The 20,124-nt window shown below is 48.2% G+C and overlaps 5 protein-coding genes across 5 annotated transcripts; 3 read left to right on the forward strand and 2 right to left on the reverse strand.

Annotated features, from left to right (window-relative positions):
* Nucleotides 1-1,285: 1,285 nt before the first annotated feature.
* On the forward strand, nucleotides 1,286-1,846 carry LY89DRAFT_671665 (uncharacterized protein; the record flags this gene model as incomplete). The annotated part of the gene is made up of 1 exon (XM_018213230.1): nucleotides 1,286-1,846. One exon carries the CDS (start codon nucleotides 1,286-1,288, stop codon nucleotides 1,844-1,846), a length of 561 nt encoding a protein of 186 aa, XP_018068655.1.
* Nucleotides 1,847-2,398: 552 nt separating this feature from the next.
* On the forward strand, nucleotides 2,399-6,140 carry LY89DRAFT_784269 (uncharacterized protein; the record flags this gene model as incomplete). Its single annotated transcript, XM_018222767.1, has 7 exons — nucleotides 2,399-3,271; nucleotides 3,754-3,782; nucleotides 4,005-4,276; nucleotides 4,409-4,879; nucleotides 4,972-5,076; nucleotides 5,122-5,579; nucleotides 5,667-6,140. The coding sequence occupies 7 exons, from the start codon at nucleotides 2,399-2,401 to the stop codon at nucleotides 6,138-6,140; spliced, it is 2,682 nt and encodes an 893-aa protein (XP_018068656.1).
* A 675-nt stretch (nucleotides 6,141-6,815) lies between these two features.
* On the reverse strand, nucleotides 6,816-8,579 carry LY89DRAFT_686780 (uncharacterized protein). The gene has a single exon (XM_018215362.1). It carries the CDS (start codon nucleotides 8,369-8,371, stop codon nucleotides 7,010-7,012), a length of 1,362 nt encoding a protein of 453 aa, XP_018068657.1. The 5' UTR covers nucleotides 8,372-8,579; the 3' UTR covers nucleotides 6,816-7,009.
* Nucleotides 8,580-15,996: 7,417 nt separating this feature from the next.
* On the forward strand, nucleotides 15,997-16,397 carry LY89DRAFT_784271 (uncharacterized protein; the record flags this gene model as incomplete). The annotated part of the gene is made up of 2 exons (XM_018222768.1): nucleotides 15,997-16,148; nucleotides 16,228-16,397. Exons 1-2 carry the CDS (start codon nucleotides 16,077-16,079, stop codon nucleotides 16,393-16,395), a joined length of 240 nt encoding a protein of 79 aa, XP_018068658.1. The 5' UTR covers nucleotides 15,997-16,076.
* A 293-nt stretch (nucleotides 16,398-16,690) lies between these two features.
* Nucleotides 16,691-18,137, reverse strand: LY89DRAFT_698678 (GPI2-domain-containing protein; the record flags this gene model as incomplete). The annotated part of the gene is made up of 2 exons (XM_018217001.1): nucleotides 16,691-17,766; nucleotides 17,837-18,137. The coding sequence occupies 2 exons, from the start codon at nucleotides 18,135-18,137 to the stop codon at nucleotides 16,691-16,693; spliced, it is 1,377 nt and encodes a 458-aa protein (XP_018068659.1).
* Nucleotides 18,138-20,124: the final 1,987 nt, after the last annotated feature.

Here is a 20,124-nt window from a genome sequence, read left to right on the forward strand (position 1 = left end):
AGCTGACATATCAACGTGTTCAAGCCTGAAGACCTGCTTAGACTAGTGCGGAATGCCCATTAATCGAGCTCTTCGACAACGACCAGCTCCTGCTAAATTTAGACAACAAACAATTGACAGTTCTTTCGAAATCCAATTTTGGACACCTTAATCACCGTAAAATAACTCAAACTCAAGCTTTTTAGAAAAATACCTTCATAAGCTGAATAATAAGTGTAGGCTAAACCTTTGGTGACGTACGAGCTATTATTCCGCTTTTGCAAATAATATGGACCACATTATGCTCTATTTACGTGCTGTAACAATTGTTTTGCCATTATCATCGGTCTGAAAGTCCGACTCGGTCTTGATCAGGGCGGATCGATGGTTTTCGCGCTCTGTACGCCGATCCTGGACGCACCTAGTGCACAGTCGATCAGCGCGCTTGATGGGCGGGTTGGGCCGCTTTTGGCCCCGAACCGTTAGCGACCCGTCCTAGACGGTTCTAGACGGGTTGAACTGCCAAAATAAATGAAAGCTATTAATAGTACATATTCAGCCTTAAGCTTCAAATATTTAAAATTTTCAAGCTTTAACGCAATCTAATCTCCCTTAATGTCCAGTATCCTTAGGCTCCCCCGATAGTAGACGGGTAGACGGTTCTTGATAGTTTCAGGGAGGCCAGAACCACAATCAACCAATAGGCTAATGGTTCTTGAAATCCGTAACCCGTGCAGCTCTAGAACGGGTGGTTCTTGTCGGGCACGCTAAAACCACCCACCCATCAAGAGCGCTGCAGTCGACCTGGGAAACCCTATCTTTAGATGCCACACAATATGTGTGCCCGCATATATGTATGCATGTGAGATTCCCAAACAGGTAACAATCATCAGCCCCCAAATCCTATGGCGTAACCGGAACGATATTGAACGCCTTCCGAAGAACCAAGCAATGCCGCTTCATATGCATTAGACAAGCTAAGATAGGTGAAGAGGATCATAACCCTGAAACTACCCAATCAAAGCATACATAAGAACTGGCTATCCTTTACCTACTACTCTGGTTCCGTGGAGATTATTGATTAAATGATTGCCCGTGCACTCTGAAGTTAGAACTGTATCAAAGCAACATATAGCTAATGCTAAGCCATCTTCGACCCCACGCAAGACACTGTTTAAAAACGGTCTCCAATAGTAAAATTTTCTCTTTATTGCAAGAAAAAAAACTTCAACGCTGTCATCCCTGGTACGAAAAAGGTTCAAAACAAAACTCCGGACGCCCATGCCCTATCGTGACAATAGCAGCAATGGCGCCCCCTCATAATGCTTCATCTACCAGTTCTTTTATTCCACACGCAGCGAGTCTTGTAGGCGAGGAAGTCAACAGATCAAGGAGATATGCAGGAGTCGCAATATCTCTCCAGACCTCAACATATTGTACGAGCTCAGAGAACATGGAACCAGCATCAGTCAGCCTCCCTGTCCCAGATGAAGCAGAGCGGGGCGCACTTAGCATGCAAAGCGGCAGCGAAGGCATTAGTATCCACGACAATGAAGAACAGGAAGCTTTTTCCAGTAGCGATGAGGACGAATACAGGGTGGTCATGAAGCCTGCATCTCATAATCCTCCTTCACTTCCCACGCAGCCATCGACAGGTCCAGCATCTACTGAAAGGCTCCCCAGCTCTCAAACCGAATCAGTTTCTCACGCTCCAACCTTGTCACGCGCTCCAGTGGTGTCTTTTCCGACTGAATTGATGCGAGGTTTACCAGGAACCTTGGAAGGACACATGGACATAATTAGCCCAGAACGATCAAACACAAACGCCAACGCAGCTTCTGACAACGACGCAGTTGAGAAAGACTAGTTCGAAGTACAAACTCAAGCAGATCAATCGCTTCGAAAGAGCTCGCAGAAAAAATGGCGTCCCCTCAGTCTCTCTTTCGTCTTTCTGCTGGGCTTTTTATTGTTTCAAGCTGCTGTATTGGCTGCCGTGGAGATCATGTACCATTATTCAGCCAACAATACCGGACTTGCAACAATAACTGACCATGACTCAGCAAGCAAGACTTTTACTTGGGCATACCTCCCAATCATAATTGCTCTCTTAATTGCTGTTGCTTGGGTTTCCATATCTTTGGAGACAGCCAGAATTACACCTTGGCGAATGCTTTCAGGAAGTGAGGGTGCCAACCCCGATGTTCTGTTTACCAGGTACCTGCGAGATCCATTTTCAACGCCAATTTTATCAATAGGACGACTTTGGAAAGATCGAACCAACACAAGCAGGCTCTGCTCATTGGCTATGTTCTGCTCTTCTTTGGCCCATCTTCTGTCCTTCCTTGTTTTGCCACCATTACAAGCCAGTTTAATGTCAGTGAGAGATTTGGTCATCTCTCAGAATACAAAGTACATACAGATGCCTGCGTTCAATGCAAGCAATTCGATCAATAACGAGGATCGTTTGGGAGAATTATACTTAAAGGCTTTTTTAGCATATGAAGGACTGCCAATTGCCCAGTCTGCTTGGATTAGTGGAGTGCAGGACCAACAGGTTGCAGTATTACCAATCGCACCCGAAGATCCCAGTCTGCAATTTGCAACTTTTCAAGCTTCCACCACTGCATATAGCTCGACTTTGAATTGTACTACTCTGAACGCTACCAGGCTCGCTTATATTGATTCCTCAAAAGAGCAGCAATTGGCGCAGGATAACTCAATGCCAAACAAGACTCGGATTGATTATTGTCAACTGCAATACCCTATATCGGCTCTCTTTTCCGGACTAGGAACTCATGGAGGATGCCAATTTACGATCGAAGTTCCTCTTGGAATTGGGAGTGACCCTACGACTGCTCACGTCGACGAATGGTACTATGGTGGAATGGACTTTCTCTCGGCTTCTGAAACACCACCGAACTCATCAATTGATAGAAGCTGCAATCAATGGTTCTATCTCAATGTCAACTTCGCAACGCTCGTGTACTACCCATCCAACTCATCCAACTTTGACTTTGAGGCCACATTTGGAGAGGAACCTACTTTCAATGCTGTATACTGCCAAGCTCTATACCTTGAGGTGCCAAATCTCAAGGTCGACTTTCTGAACACGACCACGTCTCCGTCATTTACGTACGACCCCGAAAGTTTTAAAACCTTGTCAAAGGCAATGTCACCAGAAGCTTTCAACTCAACTCAATTCGAAGAGTATCTGTTTTTGGATCAGGAATCACTGAAGGATCCTTTCACCTTTCCCAATACGCTTACCGACGGCCGACCTTCTACTATTCAGGTCAACTTCCAGCCTTATTCGTTTTACTTTTCGCAAATGGTTTCTCCGAAAATAAACTCTTTTCTTGACATGAATGTTACTACTGGCCTGCCACAACGGGTTGGTGATTACTTCCAAGCAGCTTTCATACAGAGGATTGATTTATCTTCAAGTTAATGGGACTCTAGACCTGTTAATTCGTTTACCCTCATGGCATCGATACCTGTAGCGCGCCTCATTATTAATGTGGCATACGCCAGAAGCACTGAGGCCATTCTGGCTCTTCTCATGCTCCTAGTGCTTATTATTATGTATATCAACTCAAAGAGCAGTGCGAACCTATGCGCGAATCCAAATACCATTTCGGGGCAATGCGCTTTGATTTGCCACAGTCCTATGTTATCGAGTTGTTTCGATAGACAGAATTTGAAGTCTCCCGGGCAATGTGGTCTACATAGCTTAGAAAAGGGAATCACACATCTTGAAGCTGACAATGTAAGCAGCGAGGTTACAGAATCTTGGAAAAACAAACGTAAGTAGTCAATCCTCGCGCTACATTGCAAGCTTGCTGATACAGGTGTTTATCCAGTATCTCCTAACAAAAGTCGAGTCCACTTTCTTATCAAAACGACATAAATTCAACTTGGGCTCCTTAGTTTCACCATAGCTGTGTTGGTCACTGTCATTGCCCTCTGGGCTTCAGCTCAAAAGAGTGATGGGCTTGCACAAGGCAGCTTTATATCCACATCGACAGTGTGAACCAGTTTGCATGGACCATAGTTCCTGTTCTCGCCGTTATTCTTATCAAATTCTTTTGGGCTCTTGTGGATGAGTATTTCCGACTCTTACAGCCATACATCAGCTTGGCTGGTGGCTCAGCATCTGCAAGATCCTCAATATGTGTAGATTACGTATCGACAATCGAAGGATGGATCATTATTAAGTCGATTCTCCGACGGCATTACATCTTGGCCGCCGTGGCCACTTTATCGGTGGCCAATGAAGTCCTGGTGACAGCCATGGGGGGTAAGTGCTTTCGATGTCATCGAAGAATTCCACTTGCTTTAATTTCATGTACCGAACTTCATAATTATTTTGAGGTGTCTAGTGCAAGCTTATTATATTCTAGAAAATTGCGAGATTGCTGATGATAAGTAGCTTTATTCAGCAGCCGCCCATCCAACGTTATAAAGCCATTAACTGGCTTCACGAATTCGACCTTATGGACGACAGCAGATATGATGAACTTCACAGACTCCTCACAGGTCATACATGTCCTAGAGAGCATTGTACCAGTCTATGATATTCCCAACAACACAACAAACTGGTTCTATCCCAGTGCTCTAACCTTAGCTATGGTGGCTTGGGATGCGCAACCAGCACCATGGACAACGGCCGAATACGCCTTTCTCCCTGTCATCCTCTATGCCGCAGCGAACGGCAATCTCTCGTATCCCGAAAGTACGAATTGGACCGTGTCAACTACTGGGGTGCGTGGATCAGCAAACCGTGAGGCTCTAGAAACCCCGAAGAACTTTTTTCAACGCCTTCCCGTTGTCAACAATGATAATGTGACGGTTGCAGTTGGCTGGGAGATTCACGATTGGCAAGATGGAGCGGAAACTACTGGTGAGTGGCAAATAACTGATTCCTACAAATTTTAAATATCTTTCTCAGAAAAACCACAGTGGTAAAATGCCCAAAGAACTGACATTATTCAGAGAACACTGTTACTTTTCAAGGATCCGCGTTTCGTGTTCCTTCATCGAGGACAGGTGTTCGAGCACGTCAGGATCCATTCAAAGGGTCGCTTCAGGGGGTCATGAGTCTGTCTTTCAGCATTCCTAAAACGAACTGACTAACTTCAACAGATTACACAGGGTTCTGGGGACCATTATGGTTAGCTAATATCTCGACCGCAGGAGATATCGAGCTGGCCAACATTTCCTACCCCAATTCCAGTATATCTGCAGTGGGCACTAATAACCAGACAAGAGCAATATGGAACCTACCAGAGATGAAACCGGGGTATTTTGGGGCCGGATTCATCGACTTCAGTAGAGTCCAGGAACCAGAAACAGGAATATGGTACTCCACCAGCCCAGTAGCCTCCCTTGTTGTATGCCAGCCTCGATTTGAGTATGTAAATGCTCAATTGATACTCGACGTTACTTCACAACAAATTCTAGAATATGAAGTGAACGGAGATCCCACGACGTTGAAAGATAGCCAATTCTTCCAGACGTGGCACGCTACAGACGATAGTACACCAGCGGAAATGGGAATTGGAAGCGCATTCACAACTGCGAGTGTTTTCGAGACTGGCACTGTGGCATTCGAGTTGTGGTGCGAAACAAATTTCTTTGCAGACGCTTCTTCGCAAATTGCTAGCTTCAGCTGAGATGAACTTTCTCAGATGTTCGAGCCTGGAAACCTGAAGATTGCTACGGAGACCGCGTTTACTTCATTATTCTCACAGTTTGCTGCTTCACCGAGGTACATATTCGTCCCGGTGGATTCTTCGACTCCAGTTACAGCTGGACTTGTGACAACTCAGATGAGGATCATGATTTCTACTGCTGCCATGGCTATTGTTGTGTCGATATTATCTGTTATAATTGTTGTTCTTGCTACTTTGTCGTACTGGACAAAGGGGTTCTGGGGACTATTGGTCATTATTGACAAAGAGCCAGATACCATTGGATCAGCTATTGCGTTGGTCTGCAGTAGTAGAAATCTATTACAGTTATTGAGAACGACAGAAGGAAACACGAACGGAGAGAGGGAGAGGATTCTAGAGCAACAGAAGAGGAGGTTCCGGATTGAAAAGTTTGCCGGAGAAAGAGAACTCGCACATCCTCGCATTGAAGTAAACGATGGTACGAGATAGTAGGGATATGTAGAATCTCCATAACCGTCTTAGCAAGCCGAGGATACTCGTACTTCTTCGTGCATCATTATTTCAACGGGGTTTCCACTTCAGTATCCGTCGGATCACTTACTTACTGCCAGCGCTCGTACTTATCATCTGGGAGAGTATCGAGCTCTGGCCTTAATGAGAGGGAAATCGGATAGGCTCGGAGTACCCATGAAACGGGTTCGCAAACGAGGTTTGAGTCGCCTCAATTTTCGGCTGAGAAGGGCGACCCAACCCGGCTCCGGCAAGGATCCTTGATAAATGTGACTAGGGGAGCAAGAACGGTCACCGTTACGACATCTTGATAGGCCAAAAGAGGTGGCTGTGTTACAGGTAGTAGGATTTGCAAAGTTCTGTATATACACAATATCGAAACTATAACCGATTCTTAAGGGAGCCAGATCCCCCCGGAGCGTGATCTAGCTAACTCACTAGCGTGCTTAGGACTCAGGGCTCAGCTCAGGTTAGAGCAGCGACTGCTCAGGTCCAAAGACGGAAGTCCGAAGTGGAATTTGGTAGGCTCAATTGTCGTCTGAGACTTTAGAGGAAATCTACCATCTCGCTTACTGGCAGGCATGGGAAAAAATCCACGATGGGTATGCTGAGCAATACTGGTAGCTTTTAGTTTTCTTCCCTGAGAACTTCTGAGGATTGCTGAAACTAACCCAGTCAACTAATCAGGACCAACTACTACTCATTTATCGTCTGTCCTATAATAACATCGCTTATGAATCATCGCTATAATCCACTTGAGCCCATCTTTCTCACTCCATTCCTTCAAGTAGTGATGGAGCAAATTCCAATCGTCGCATAGATCCGGAAGGAATTCACATCCTGTGAACTCAAGACGCTCTATGAGCAGACCCATACTTCCTCAACAGCCCCTCCACTACCCTCACATTCTCCTCCCAGTATGCCTCCTTCTCTTCCTCGTCCAAACCATCCGGTCTCCATTCCGCTTTCATAAACAACCCAAACCGGAACCACTCCAAAAACACCCTTGTAGCTTCGCTCTCATTCCACTTCTTCCACTCCGGGATCGCGCCCCAAAAAGTGTTACGGAGCTCGTCAGCGTGTGCGTACTCGGCACCAAATCCGTTACTCGCAGGTTCCCTAAAAAGCATCTCAATGACTTGGTGGAGCGAGGCGTAAGGAGCGCTAGCAACAAACTCCCAGTCGATGATTGCCATGATGTCCGTAGGTGTAGTAGGTGACAAAATGACATTATGAGGGCCCATATCGGAGTGCATAGCTACTATCGGGACGTCCTCAACAATCATAGGGATGTTATGCATGCCACCCTCCACAAAGTCCGTGATTCGTTGCAGAAATCGTTCCTTATACTCGTCAATACCCTGTTGCCGTTTGAGGGCGTCTAAAGAGGAGTAGATATAAGCGCGGAGATAGTCGCGGACGGAGTCAAAAGGCCCCCCGAGACTGTAATGCCGGTCTGGACCGACGGTAAAGACGACGCAGTTACCATCCTGGACGGCGCAAAGTTCGCCGATGAGACGTTCTTTGGGGAGGGGGATGCGCCAGCAAGCCTGGAATGCAAGTGCCATATTTCGGACGAATATTAGTTTCTCCTCGTGCGACATACGCGGGTAGACAGAATTAGCCATTGGACCTAGCATTAGCCGCGCTATTTGCCTGCCCATTCCAGTTCTCTTCTGCCGCTGCTCTTCGCCTGGGATGGGGTATACATCAGGGAGAGGCAGGATGCTTGGATTGATGCTCGAAGAGATCCAACTCATCAGGAGGTTCATCGAGGTGACGTTCCCATGGTGACGCAGCTGCACAATGTACTGAATATCTGGATCCTCTTCAATCGAGACTTTATAAGAGATGCTGAGCGCCCCGTCCGTGAACCTTGAGAATACCTTCAAGTGGTGACCTGTTGCCGCCAAAACCGCCTCTGAGAGCTCTGCCTCTGAGAGCGATATAAGCATTGGGGTTTGAATCTTGCGTGACAACCTGTCAATATCCACACGATACCGGTCGATAGGCTGGCCTATACTATCTTCCTCCTCTAGAGCAGCAATCCAGGAAAAGGTGCTATCGGTCGCTTCGTGGAGGGAGTAAGATACTCCTTTGTCTTTGGGTGAACCGATAACTCCAGAGAATATGTATGTGACGAGAGCGGATGCTGCGTCGTCTTGAGCCATGCGGCTTTGAAGTGCCGTCTCTGCAAGTGCTGGCTTCATGTTTTGTAAAATGTTAAACGATCTCAACTAATCGCTATGGTTAGTTGTAGCTTAAGTAGGTAAATTATATAAAAACTACGTAATTAAAAATCTTTTTTGTTTTTAATCAAATGAAATTCGTATGAACGAAAAATAGCTAAATCGGCGCCGTGTGACAGCACGGTGGGAAGCTCAGTACGTAGACGAAGAATCGATTCGGCTATCTCTTAGAATCTAAAGGTAAGGAAGAGAAAAGGAATGAGAGAAAGAAGGATCTATGTATATATATGCCAGGGTAAGGGGATGTCATGTGAGGGGCTAAGCTTTATTAGGCTTAGAGCTCGTGAACGCCACCATTCCCGGCCTGACCAGGGCGGTTGAGCTGCACATCCAGGTGATCCGTAACACGCCGTTTTATAATCGTTAAACCGTAATGTTACGTCTCTACCCTCACCTGTGAGGTCACGTGGGTTGGTATGGTAATATGAAGTGAAGATAAGGCAAATAGTATTGAAGTCAAGAATGATAACAAAGTTGAGCACGAAGCCCCTATCTAATGGGTGACGACCCAGAGTTATATAGAACCTTCGTTTAACTGGATCCTTTGGAGTCCGGTGGAGCCCCAAACACTCGTTTGGGCTCCCTCGGATCCATCACGTGATTTCTCCACACATGATCCCAGGGTCTACTGGATCACGTGGATCGTGACACGTAAACGTAATAATAATAAAATTTAATCGTTTAAATTTTAATTATATTTTTTTAATATTTTTTTTAATATAATATTTAATTTTTCTTAAAATTATATTATTTTAATTATATATACACGTTAATAAATACGTATTTCTAAAAAGGACTTGTCGTCCCTCTGTTACGACCACGGGACTAGTGGGCCTTAGGCCGCACGGTGGGTCACGTGATGGAGTTTTACTCCCCCATAAAACTCCAAGGAACAGTAAAACTCCAGGAGGGGGTTTTACTCCACGACACTCAAGTTCTATATAACTCCGGGTTGTCACCCGTTAGATAGGAGCTTCGTGCTCAACTTGATTAAGTTTTCCTAACTACAATATCATTGCCTTATCTTACTTCATTCACTATACCAACCCACGTGACCTTACCAGGGTAAGGAGAGAGTCGTGACACTTTGAGCACCTGGTCTTGAAGTTAGCATTCGGCAACCATGTCTACCTCTGGACGAGCAGAGACCCCAGTACCCACGGAGGTGACGACCATTGCGGTACAAGAACGTACCCCAGCTGTCAAGGTACCAGACACTTACGACAGTACCCGACACAAGCTCGAATCATTCCTTTGTTCTATGGATATCTACTTGATGTTCAACCCACACTTGTTCCCTAGCGAAGGGGCCAAGGTAGCTTTTGCCGCTAGCTACCTAAGGGGACCAGCCTTCAACTGGTTCAAGGCCTATTTGTCTGACTATATGACCAATCGACACGCGACAACTGGAACGATCCTCAACAGTGCAAGGGAAGAGACTAAGGTTATCTTCAGAGGGTTTGGAGGGTTTAAGAAGGCTATAGTGGGGGTTTACGGGGATCTGGAAGTCGAGAAAACGGCTGAAAGGGAATTGTTGAGGCTACGACAAACAGGGTCCGTCAAGGACTATACCTCTAAGTTCCAGCAGTATTCTGGTCAGGCTGGATGGGATGGGAAGGCTCTGAAGAGAACGTACTACATGGGCCTCAAGGAGTTCATTAAGGACGAGCTCGCCCGAGTAGAGCCAGAACCCACTAGCCTCCAGGAAACCATACGCCTAGCTGCAAGATTCGACGAGCGGTTCTACGAGAGGCGCCTTGAGCGAAAAGGAGTGTACTCTTACCGTCAAACACAGGGTTCCCCAAAGTCACATGACAAGGGGGATCCCATACAGCTCGACGCAACCACAGCTAGAGGTCAGAAGAAGAGCGAAAGAGGAGGCTTTCATAGGAAGAAGCCTAGGAAGCAGCTTTCGCCGGAAGCTAGGAAGGAGCGTCGAGAGAAGGGACTCTGTTACGAGTGTGGGCTACCTGGCCACATTGCATCTTCCCACAACAAGGGAAAGGGCAAGCAAGCCAATACCACCAAGGAAACCGAGACCTTAAGACAAGCCAATGCTACCCATCGCATGGAAGGATGGGAGCACGATACTCAGCCAGGCTCAGACAGTAGCTGGTGGGGGCCTCCAGACAGCACGCCTGAACTCTATGATTCTGACGACGGGTCAGAGGAATCAGGAACCCTAGTTGAGAGGAGTGTCTAAGAGGAAGACTATCAACTCAGGGGAGTTGGTCTGGTCGAGTCTCCAAGGGAACGGTTCCCTGAAGTCAACGAGGAGTGGATCGTTGCTAGTATAGGTTCCCTCTCAGTGACTTGGGAACCAAAGTATGGGAGAAAGAAAGAGTATGTCAGCCCTTTACGGAGGGGGATGGATATGCCGGAAACCGGAACCTACTACACTGTTGTGTACCGAGACGCATGGAGGGTTGCCCTCCGGGCACCTCGGTTACCCGTACACGTATCCTACTTCAACCAGCAAGGGGACCAGCCCCAACCACTAGATGAGGTCCTAGAGGTAGGACAAATCTGGGAAATAGTTGCACACGACCAAAGCCTTTTAGTCTGGAGGGAAGCGGTGTTCCCACCCTTCGAAGGATGGAGAGCAAGGTTCGCAGTACAGCGACAGGACAACCCACTTGCAGCCAGATTGCGGGAAAGGACTCCATACCGACTAAAGGAATGGAACACGTCCCTAAAAAGATGGGAATGCTAGTTCACCAATCAAGAAGTGGTGGAAATCCTCACAACGGAAGGACGTCGACAAGCTCGAGTGAGATTCATTGAGGAGTCCCCCAGGGAACTGAGTGCAACGGTGAAAACAATTCGGGGAAGTACGAGCCACTTCCATATACGAGCAACAATCCAGGGAATGTCAACCATAATCATGCTCGACTCAGGAGCTCAGGGAAACTACATCTCAGGGGAGGTAGTATCCCAGCTAGGCATACCAGCTTGGCCAAAAGACGAGCCGTACCGACTAAGTACGATAGATGAGACAGCTATCGCTCAAAACGAGGGAAGGGTCATGCATGAGACAGCCCCTCTACGAATGAAAATACGAGGACATGTCGAGATGATCGTCTTGGACATTGCTCCTATTAGCCGACACCAGGTGGTTCTAGGGATCCCCTGGCTACAGAAGCACAACCCAGAACTCAATTGGATAGATCACAGTTTGAGGCTAAATCGATGCGATTGCCCAAATGAGTGACTACAGGAACCCAGGGAGGCTAGTGCCACGGCCTCTGAGGCACAGGATCAAACAACCACTGGACAGCTTAACCAGGGACGAGAAGGAATACCTCATCCCTATAAGAAGTACACTAAGCTGTTTGAGGACCCCGAAGACTTGAGGGCCCTACCCAAACATCAGCCCTGGGACCACGAGATCAACCTAAAAGAAGGCAAGCAGCCGCCTTGCCAGAAGCTTCGCCGGCACAACCCACAGACTTTGGGTATACTCGAGGAGTACGTGCAAAGAGCGTTAGCAAAGGGGTGGATTAGGAAATCCAAGTCCCCTGCAGCATCGAATATGCTGATCGCACACAAGAAGGACGATCCAAAGGGACGGCCTTGTGTGGATTACAGAGGACTAAACGACGCCACGGTAAGGGACGTGTATCCCTTGCCCAATCTCCAGAGTTTGAGAGATGCGATTGGGTCGGCAGTCATTTACACGAAGCTGGACCAGAACACAGCTTTTGCCTTGATCAGGATCAAGGAAGGCCACAAATGGAAGACAGCCTTTCTACTGCCTTCTGGCCTATGGGAATACACTGTCATGCCGTTCGGACTTACGAACGCGCCAGCCACATGCCAACGACAGAATGATGATATTCTGCGGGAATATCTAGGCAAGTTTGTGGTCTGTTATTTGGATGACATCCTGGTGTATTCACAAAGAAAGGAGGACCACGAGGGGCACGTGCGCCTAGTCCTCGAAGCCCTCTCTAGGGTCGACTCCAGGCTCAAACTCAAGAAGTGCGACTTCAGAGTCACAAGTACAAAGTACCTAGGGTACGTCATTGAGCCAGGAAGGGTATCAGTCGACCCAGACAAACTACAGGAGATAAGAGAGTAGCAGTCGCCCCAGACGGTTAAGGATATCCAGTCCTTTCTAGGCTTCGCCAACTTCTGTAGGATGTTCATCCGAGACTTCTCCAAGCTCGCAGAACCGCTTACAGCACTCACTAAGAAAAATGTCCCGTTCGCATGGACACCCCAAGCGGAAGCCTCCTTCCAAGAAATAAAGTCAAGGTTCTCGAAAGAACCGATACTCCAGCAGTACAGGGAAGATCGAGAAAGTATCGTCGAAACCGACGCATCAGACACGGCTATGGGGGCAGTGCACTTGCAGAAGGCTAACAACGGGAAGTTACACCCCGTCGCGTACTTTTCCAAGAAAATGTCACCCGCAGAACAGAACTACGATATTTACCAGAAGGAGCTTCTGGCAATAGTAGAGGCACTTAGGCACTAGAGAGTGTACCTCCAAGGGGCCAAGTTCCCAGTTACTATCCACACCGACCATATGAATCTTCGGGCTTTTACAACCACTAAAGTCCTTAACAATCGAAGGTTGGCACGATGGTCTGAGGAACTTGCTAGCTTTGATCTAAGGATCAAGCACGTGCCGGGCACACAGAACCCGAGGGCAGATGCCCTTAGCAGGAAACCTGGATACGAGAGCGATAAAGTGTACGATGAGCAACCCTTGCTTCGTACCCTCGACAACGGGGACCTAGCACCGACGATCAGGGAAATAGCCTCTCTAGGACGCCTAGACGGGACTCCGCTGGAGGCCCGTATCAAGGAGGCCTACACTACAGACCCGATGGCAGGTTCCGTCTCTCAGTACTTTAAGAAGACGCCCGGAGGACTACTCACACACAACGGAAAGATTTACCTCCCCTTAAGTATTAGGGAAGAAGTCGTAAAGGAACAACACGGATTACCGGCCCATAGCCATCAAGGAGAGCGAAGGACCTTCCTCCGACTCTCAAGAGAATACTAGTGTCCGTCAATGAGAGCCCTCGTCAAGAAAGTTATCAAGGATTGCGACACTTGTGCTAGGAACAAAACAAGTCGCCTCGCACCATACGGATTAATGGGGACGGTCCCTATACCAGACATCCCCTGGAGATCAATATCGTGGGACTTTATCACGAAGCTCCCGCTATCTGAAGATCCGGTATCAGGAGTCAAGTACGACTCAATCCTAGTGATCATAGAAAGACTCACGAAGTACATGATACTAGTACCCTACAAGGAAGCAAGCACGGCTAAACAGCTCGCCCACGCCTTCCTCAGGGAAGTAGTCAGCAGGCACGGCCTACCGGAAGAGATACTCTCAGATCGAGACAAGCTCTTCACCTCTAAATTCTGGACCGCCCTCACAGCCGCCCTAGGGATTAAGAGGAAAATGACCACTGCGTTCCATCCGTGGACTAACGGAGGAAACGAGAGAATGAACCAGGTAGTCGAAGCATACTTAAGATGCTACGTCAACTACCAACAGGACAACTAGGTAGCACTACTGCCGCTCGCCCAGTTCGCGTACAACAGTTCAACCACAGAGACCACGAAAGAAACACCTTTCTATGCCAACTTCGGTTATGAACCCGTGGCATACAGAGAACCAGGCATCACAGCCATCGACAATAACCTGGCTAGGATCCGTGTCTCTGAGATCAAGGAACTACACACCTAGCTAGCCTCTGAGTTACAGTTCGTTTCTGAGCGCACTGCGCACTACTACAACAAGCGACGTAGCCAGGAGCCTACGCTAAAAGAGGGGGATAGGGTATATTTGATCAGAAAAAACATCAAAACCAAGAGGCCAAGCGACAAACTCGACTACAGGAAGCTTGGGCCATATAAGATCAAAAGAGTGAAAGGACCTGTTAATTATGAATTGCAGTTGCCTAAAAACATGAGGATATACCCAACATTCCATATATCACTTCTCGAGCTCGCGCCACCGGGAGCGCCACCGGCTCCTCAAGTCGAGATCGACCCAGTCGACCCAGATGCCGAGTATGAGGTGGAACAGATACTAGATTGCAAGTATGTCAGGGGGAGGATCAAGTATTTGATCAAGTGGCAGGGATACCCACAGTCAGAGAACACTTGGGAGCCTAGGTCGAATCTCAGCTGCCCTGAGATCCTGACTGACTTCCACCGCCGGTATCCAGACCTTCCCAGGAGGGAACAGGGGCGGAAGGGTCGTTAGGGGCAGGAAGGAGAGACGCTTCCAGGGCATTCCAATCTATGTTGGAAGGATCCCAGGCAGTCGGAGACGAGGCTGCGGCCCGCTCCCGCTCTTCCTTCTCCAGCCTTTCCTTTTCCTCCACGGAATCCAGTTCATTCAAGTATCGCAGGCCGCGTTTCGCCATTTCAGCCCTCCGTTTTCGCAGCAGTCGCTGTTGTTTTCGCAGGCGAAGGATCTTCGCCATGGCTTCTTCCTCCTACTCTCTTAGCTTATCCTCCTGGGACTCCAGGGAAACCCAGTCGGAGTGACGAGGCACCTCTTGCTCCCACCGATCCGCAAGAGGGGTGTTCACATCGCAAGATACCCTCGCTCGAACGCACTCAGAACATTTTGGAGAGCGCTCTCCATCAGCCGTCGCAATACACTGACGGCGCTCTCGGATGCAGAAGGAACAGCGATCCATCGGGAAACCAACGCTTTCGATAAAGATCGCTAGATCAAGACGCTCTCTATCTTTCTTTTCGGTTATAAGGGCTTTTGCTTGTTTGGAAGGACGGGGTATGTTGAAAGAAGAAGAAGAAGGTTACCCCTCGTTGAGATATTTCTTTACCCTAGTTATGCGCACGGGACTGCGCTAGGAGAGATGGGGGATAGTGTTACGACCACGGGACTAGTGGGCCTTAGGCCGCACGGTGGGTCACGTGATGGAGTTTTACTCCCCCATAAAACTCCAAGGAACAGTAAAACTCCAGGAGGGGGTTTTACTCCACGACACTCAAGTTCTATATAACTCCGGGTTGTCACCCGTTAGATAGGAGCTTCGTGCTCAACTTGATTAAGTTTTCCTAACTACAATATCATTGCCTTATCTTACTTCATTCACCATACCAACCCACGTGACCTTACCAGGGTAAGGAGAGAGTCGTGACACCCTCCTTCAACCGAGACTCGGCATCCAAACCCTACCAAAAAGTGGATCTCCCGAGTACCTACCCCACTACCCCACAACTCGGCACTTGCCCCTCACCTCTCTTCCTTCACCTGTCCAAAATTCCGCTATATCAACTTGACACAGCACCAATCACAGCACATCCTAGGGAGATGCACAACAAGCATCCTCGTCCAGAATCTGGAGATGTTCCTCGGGATCTCCACCTCTTTCGGTGTTCATCCCTTCGATGATCCAATGACAGCGCAAGTGAGTATGGAGAGAACGAATACGATGAGGCTCCGGCGTGGCGGACGGCAGAGATGATTAGAGGGAGCTTCCTTTCTTGGTAATGGGTGGAGATTTTGGAGTGGATCAGGTGTGGTCTCTATAAGTGTTGATAGTCCCCTCTCTATTTCCAATTACCAATCCTCCTTCTGTCTTTAAATCCAGAAATCCTCAAAACAAACCCAATATCACTTTCCTAAGTTTCCTGACATAAGTCTACTATATAAAACACCATCAAAATGCAACCCCTCCAGCCTCTCCTCCTCACAACCCTCGCCTTCCTCCCCCTCATCCTCGGCGCTCCCATCGATGTTCGTCCTCCCTCCTCTCCTCCCTCCCTCCTTCCTTCTCCCTCCTTCCCTTCATAATCCCACCCTAACACCCCCACAGAAACGACAATCAAGCACCGCAGGCGGCACAACAGGCGCAGGCACCATCCTGCCCGATCCTCCTAATGGCGTAGAGTGCACTGGCGACAGCGACGGTGTGACGCTTGGTGATATCGTAGGGAGCTTGCTGGGTTGTGGTGGTGTTGGGGGGTTGACTGGGGGGAAGTAGGGTGGATATTAGAGAGAAGGAGATGGGGAGGAGTTTGAGAGGGTTGTTGGTTAGTGTTGTATGATGGAATGGAGTTTAGGAATGAGGAATGTATGGTGTTGGTGTAATAAACTTGGGATGGTGTGGAATATATGGACTTGTGGTTTTGAAAGGCCCTACCGAATTCAGCACATTTCTACCCCAAACGGTGCTTTTCACGGACAGACAATATAACGAGAATTTGGTTCGAAGATCAATCGCACATTCTCAACTCGAGAAGACTGCAGAATTTGATATTACATGACCCGAAAGTACTCTAATATTCTTCCCAATGCCTTCTGATAATGGGTCTCGCCGGATCCCACGGCCCATGAATCTCATTCTTATACTTCTGCAACCCGATCAACCACCAACTACACCCACCCATCGCCAGCCCCGTAATCACGACCCCGATGACTAATCCCATCAATCCACTCTTCCAGGGCCAATCCCAGATTCCTTCACCGTCTCCCCCTCTTCCTAATATCGTGCCTATTCCACCGCCGGCTCCGAGGACTAGGACGGTGGTAAGAGCGACATGACCCCGCCATGTCCGTTGTCTGGCATATCGTCTGAAGACCGGAAAAAGTCCGAACACTTCAATGCTGAAAAGTGTGAGGCTGAATACTTGTCCCGTGCTGGGCAATCGAGATGCTAAGACTGTAGAGGCCATCAATGCAGCATTTGTGCTTAGACTCGCTGGGATATTCTTGATTCCTGCTTTCATGGAAGAGGATGAGAGGGCGGGGGTTCCGTAGTCGAAGAAGAAGATGTTGATTGTGAAGAGCAGGAAGGACATTGCCCAGATGGAGTCCTCGGATGTTGACCATGTGAGTGATTTGAGGATCGGAGAGAGGCCTAGGAGAGTGAAATAGATCAGGAGGGCTGATTTGGCGGTACTGAGACGAAGGGAGGTTCGTGCAGAGAGGGGATTCGAATTCGGGGCAGGATGATTAGGTAGGGTCCTCGGTGTAGGGACTTGGGTGGAAGCTGTTGAGTGTATGGAAGAGGCAGACGTCGAATGTGAGTGTCGAGCAAGGCCATTTGGAGGAATGTTGAGGTTCGACACGGAGCTTGAAGCTGAGGCTTGTTGGGTGAGAATCGGTGGTGATGGTTTCGGGTCTTCTTGTCCCACCCACCAGTCCCACAATCCCCATCCGACCAATGTCCCAACTGATCCCCATCTTACGACTGCTCCAGGAGATATGCGCTCTTGATAGATGCCAACAAAACAGACAATGAAGATGATGACGGAGCAGACATGTTGGACGATGACGGTGGAGTCGGCAACAAGCGGCCAGAAGTCATATGGTTGGAGTCGCGGGTTCCGTTGGAGGTGCTCGAGGAAGGTTGCTTGATCGGTGTAATTGTCCGGATCCGCAAGGTGTTAGCAGAGCTCGCTCAAGGACTTTGTAGAACTGACATGACTGCTTCACCCATAACAATTTCTTCCACACTCCTTTCCTCCTCCTACTTCCGCTTCTATTTCTGACAGTATGTCTTTCTCTTGGTAATCGCGCAGTAGCGCTGGATCCATTGGAAACGCGGGCTTCTGTCAATCGTCGCGGTGGTGATCCTTGATAGATGGCATCTTCGGGGGTAAGAAGTGATCGATCTGTGGTGATTGGTCTAGGAGTATATGCTGGCAAAGTGGTACTACGCGTCAGAGGAGGAAGAGGTTCCGTCACAGTGGTAGTTGTCGGAGGCGCCTGGTTGGGCACCATATTGGACTTGGCCTCGACATAAGGGTGATGTGCTAATGTTCAGCCTCGTCAGCCCAATTATCTTCATCATTTGCTATAGTGGCCTGTAAGGGTTGCCGTAAAGACGAGGCTCATGTATCATCCGTTCAATATATTCAGGGCGAGTAAGTAGGCAACTTTCATTAAGTCTGGGTTACATTGTCTGTTTTCGGGCTTGTCCATCGGATGCTGGAAGGAATTCACCTAAACTCACGACACCAAAAGAGAGTTGAATTGGTCACGTGAATACTCAAAACTTCTACATTTGCGCATTAATTTCCGTCCCTCTCATGCTTCATCAGAGAGACACATGTGATTATGTATCGTATTGAGCATTCAAGACCTCGGTGCTTCCGTTTCACTCGACTACGTAAAAGAAAGGGGATACGAATATCATGTGACTTGATCGTGGTTTTCTCTGTTCATGGGTTCATGTACAGCCACGTCAATCCCATGTTGGGATCTCCTTTCGGTCTCGTCTAAAGATCCAGATGTCGAAGTTGTCCTTCCAAAGGCGTGAAGTGATGACTGCCGGCAAGCGTTTGGTCCATTGGATACGATGGCCTCTCGGGATGGTACAAGGGCATCTTCATCAATGCAGTGCCGAGCATATGCGTCCCGAAATTGCCAATCATTATCACTGTTGCCTTGTGAGCCTTTCCTTCCATGCGTAATGAACAATCCTTCGACACGTAAAGTAGTTACTCTGGATGTTGTGCATGTTTTCCAAGCAACCAACACATGTTTGTCCTCTTACGCAACTCCCGTCCATGATTCCCATTTCCTTTACTGCCAAGTGATTCAGCCAAGTGATTCAGATTCGTGATACTCAGTCCACTCGGTCACAAAACCTGCATATCATCCAAAGTCCTGATCGCTCTCGTATCTGAAACCCAGATCTTCACCTGATATTCCGGGCTCTCAGACCAATGTCGAAAGCAATGCCTGTGACGATCTCCCATCTCCTTGCCTTGAAAGAGTTTCAACACTCCACTTCGAGAAGAAGATGTCAAAATTTACCCCACCGAGAAAATGGAAAATCCGAGAAAACCTGCCGTCGGAACTTCCGTCGGCGTACATTTTCAGAAAGGGAGCAAGAAAATGGGCCGAGGTGGAGTAAGCAAGAAAACCGTATTACATGAAACAAAATCTAAACAGGCAGGAGGGAGGCATTTAATTGTCCAAACAAAATGCCCAATGCTCGTGTTGGAGAGTTTAAGTTTTTTTCTCGTTAGTTGTAGTTCTCTCGTGATTGCGGGTTTCGACTTCTAGGCTGTGTTCGGGACCAGGTGTTGGATCCTTTTTAGGCATGCGACAGCGCCTTTCCAGTGTCACTTTGATGTCACGATGCGTGAAGATCGAAATATCGTTGTTTCGAGGGTGCTTTGGGCGCATAGTAGTCGCCGTCGCAAATCGCGGTGGATGTGAAGTGAGGTCTGACAACGGGGGTCGTGAGAGAATGGGCGATTGTTTGACTTGGCTGTTTCGACCATTTCGAAGGTTCAGGTCGCTTGGCAGGAAGGAGACTGGCTCGCTCGTGATGGAGCGGGTATTTATGGGGCTACAAGGTAATATGGCTGTGCGATCTGACTTTGCAGGGGAAACAATGCTTGACCTGGCCGCAGGGACAAACGAGAGTACGATATGGTAATAGCCTCAACCTTATTTTAGCAAAGGTACCAAGGTATATTTTTTTATGGACTAGTGAGAACATCAGGAAATACATCGCGATGGATCGAGCAAATGGGGGAGTACTCAAGACTCTTGTGATTTAGATCTTCAGCGAACTATGGAATGGTTCTGAGCTTGTGCGTCACTCCTCGGACATCGTTCATCATCAGGACAATCTTTTGTTGCACGTTTCCGGCGAGAGTTTTCGATTCGAGGAAAATAATGTTCGAGAACGATTGCGGCGTTCAATGCCAAGATCTGAGGCCCTGCACGTGCGCTGGCAGACTGCTCTGGGAGC

The sequence above is a fragment of the Mollisia scopiformis genome (assembly GCF_001500285.1).
Source record: "Mollisia scopiformis unplaced genomic scaffold LY89scaffold_17, whole genome shotgun sequence".
Lineage (NCBI taxonomy): Eukaryota > Fungi > Ascomycota > Leotiomycetes > Helotiales > Mollisiaceae > Mollisia > Mollisia scopiformis.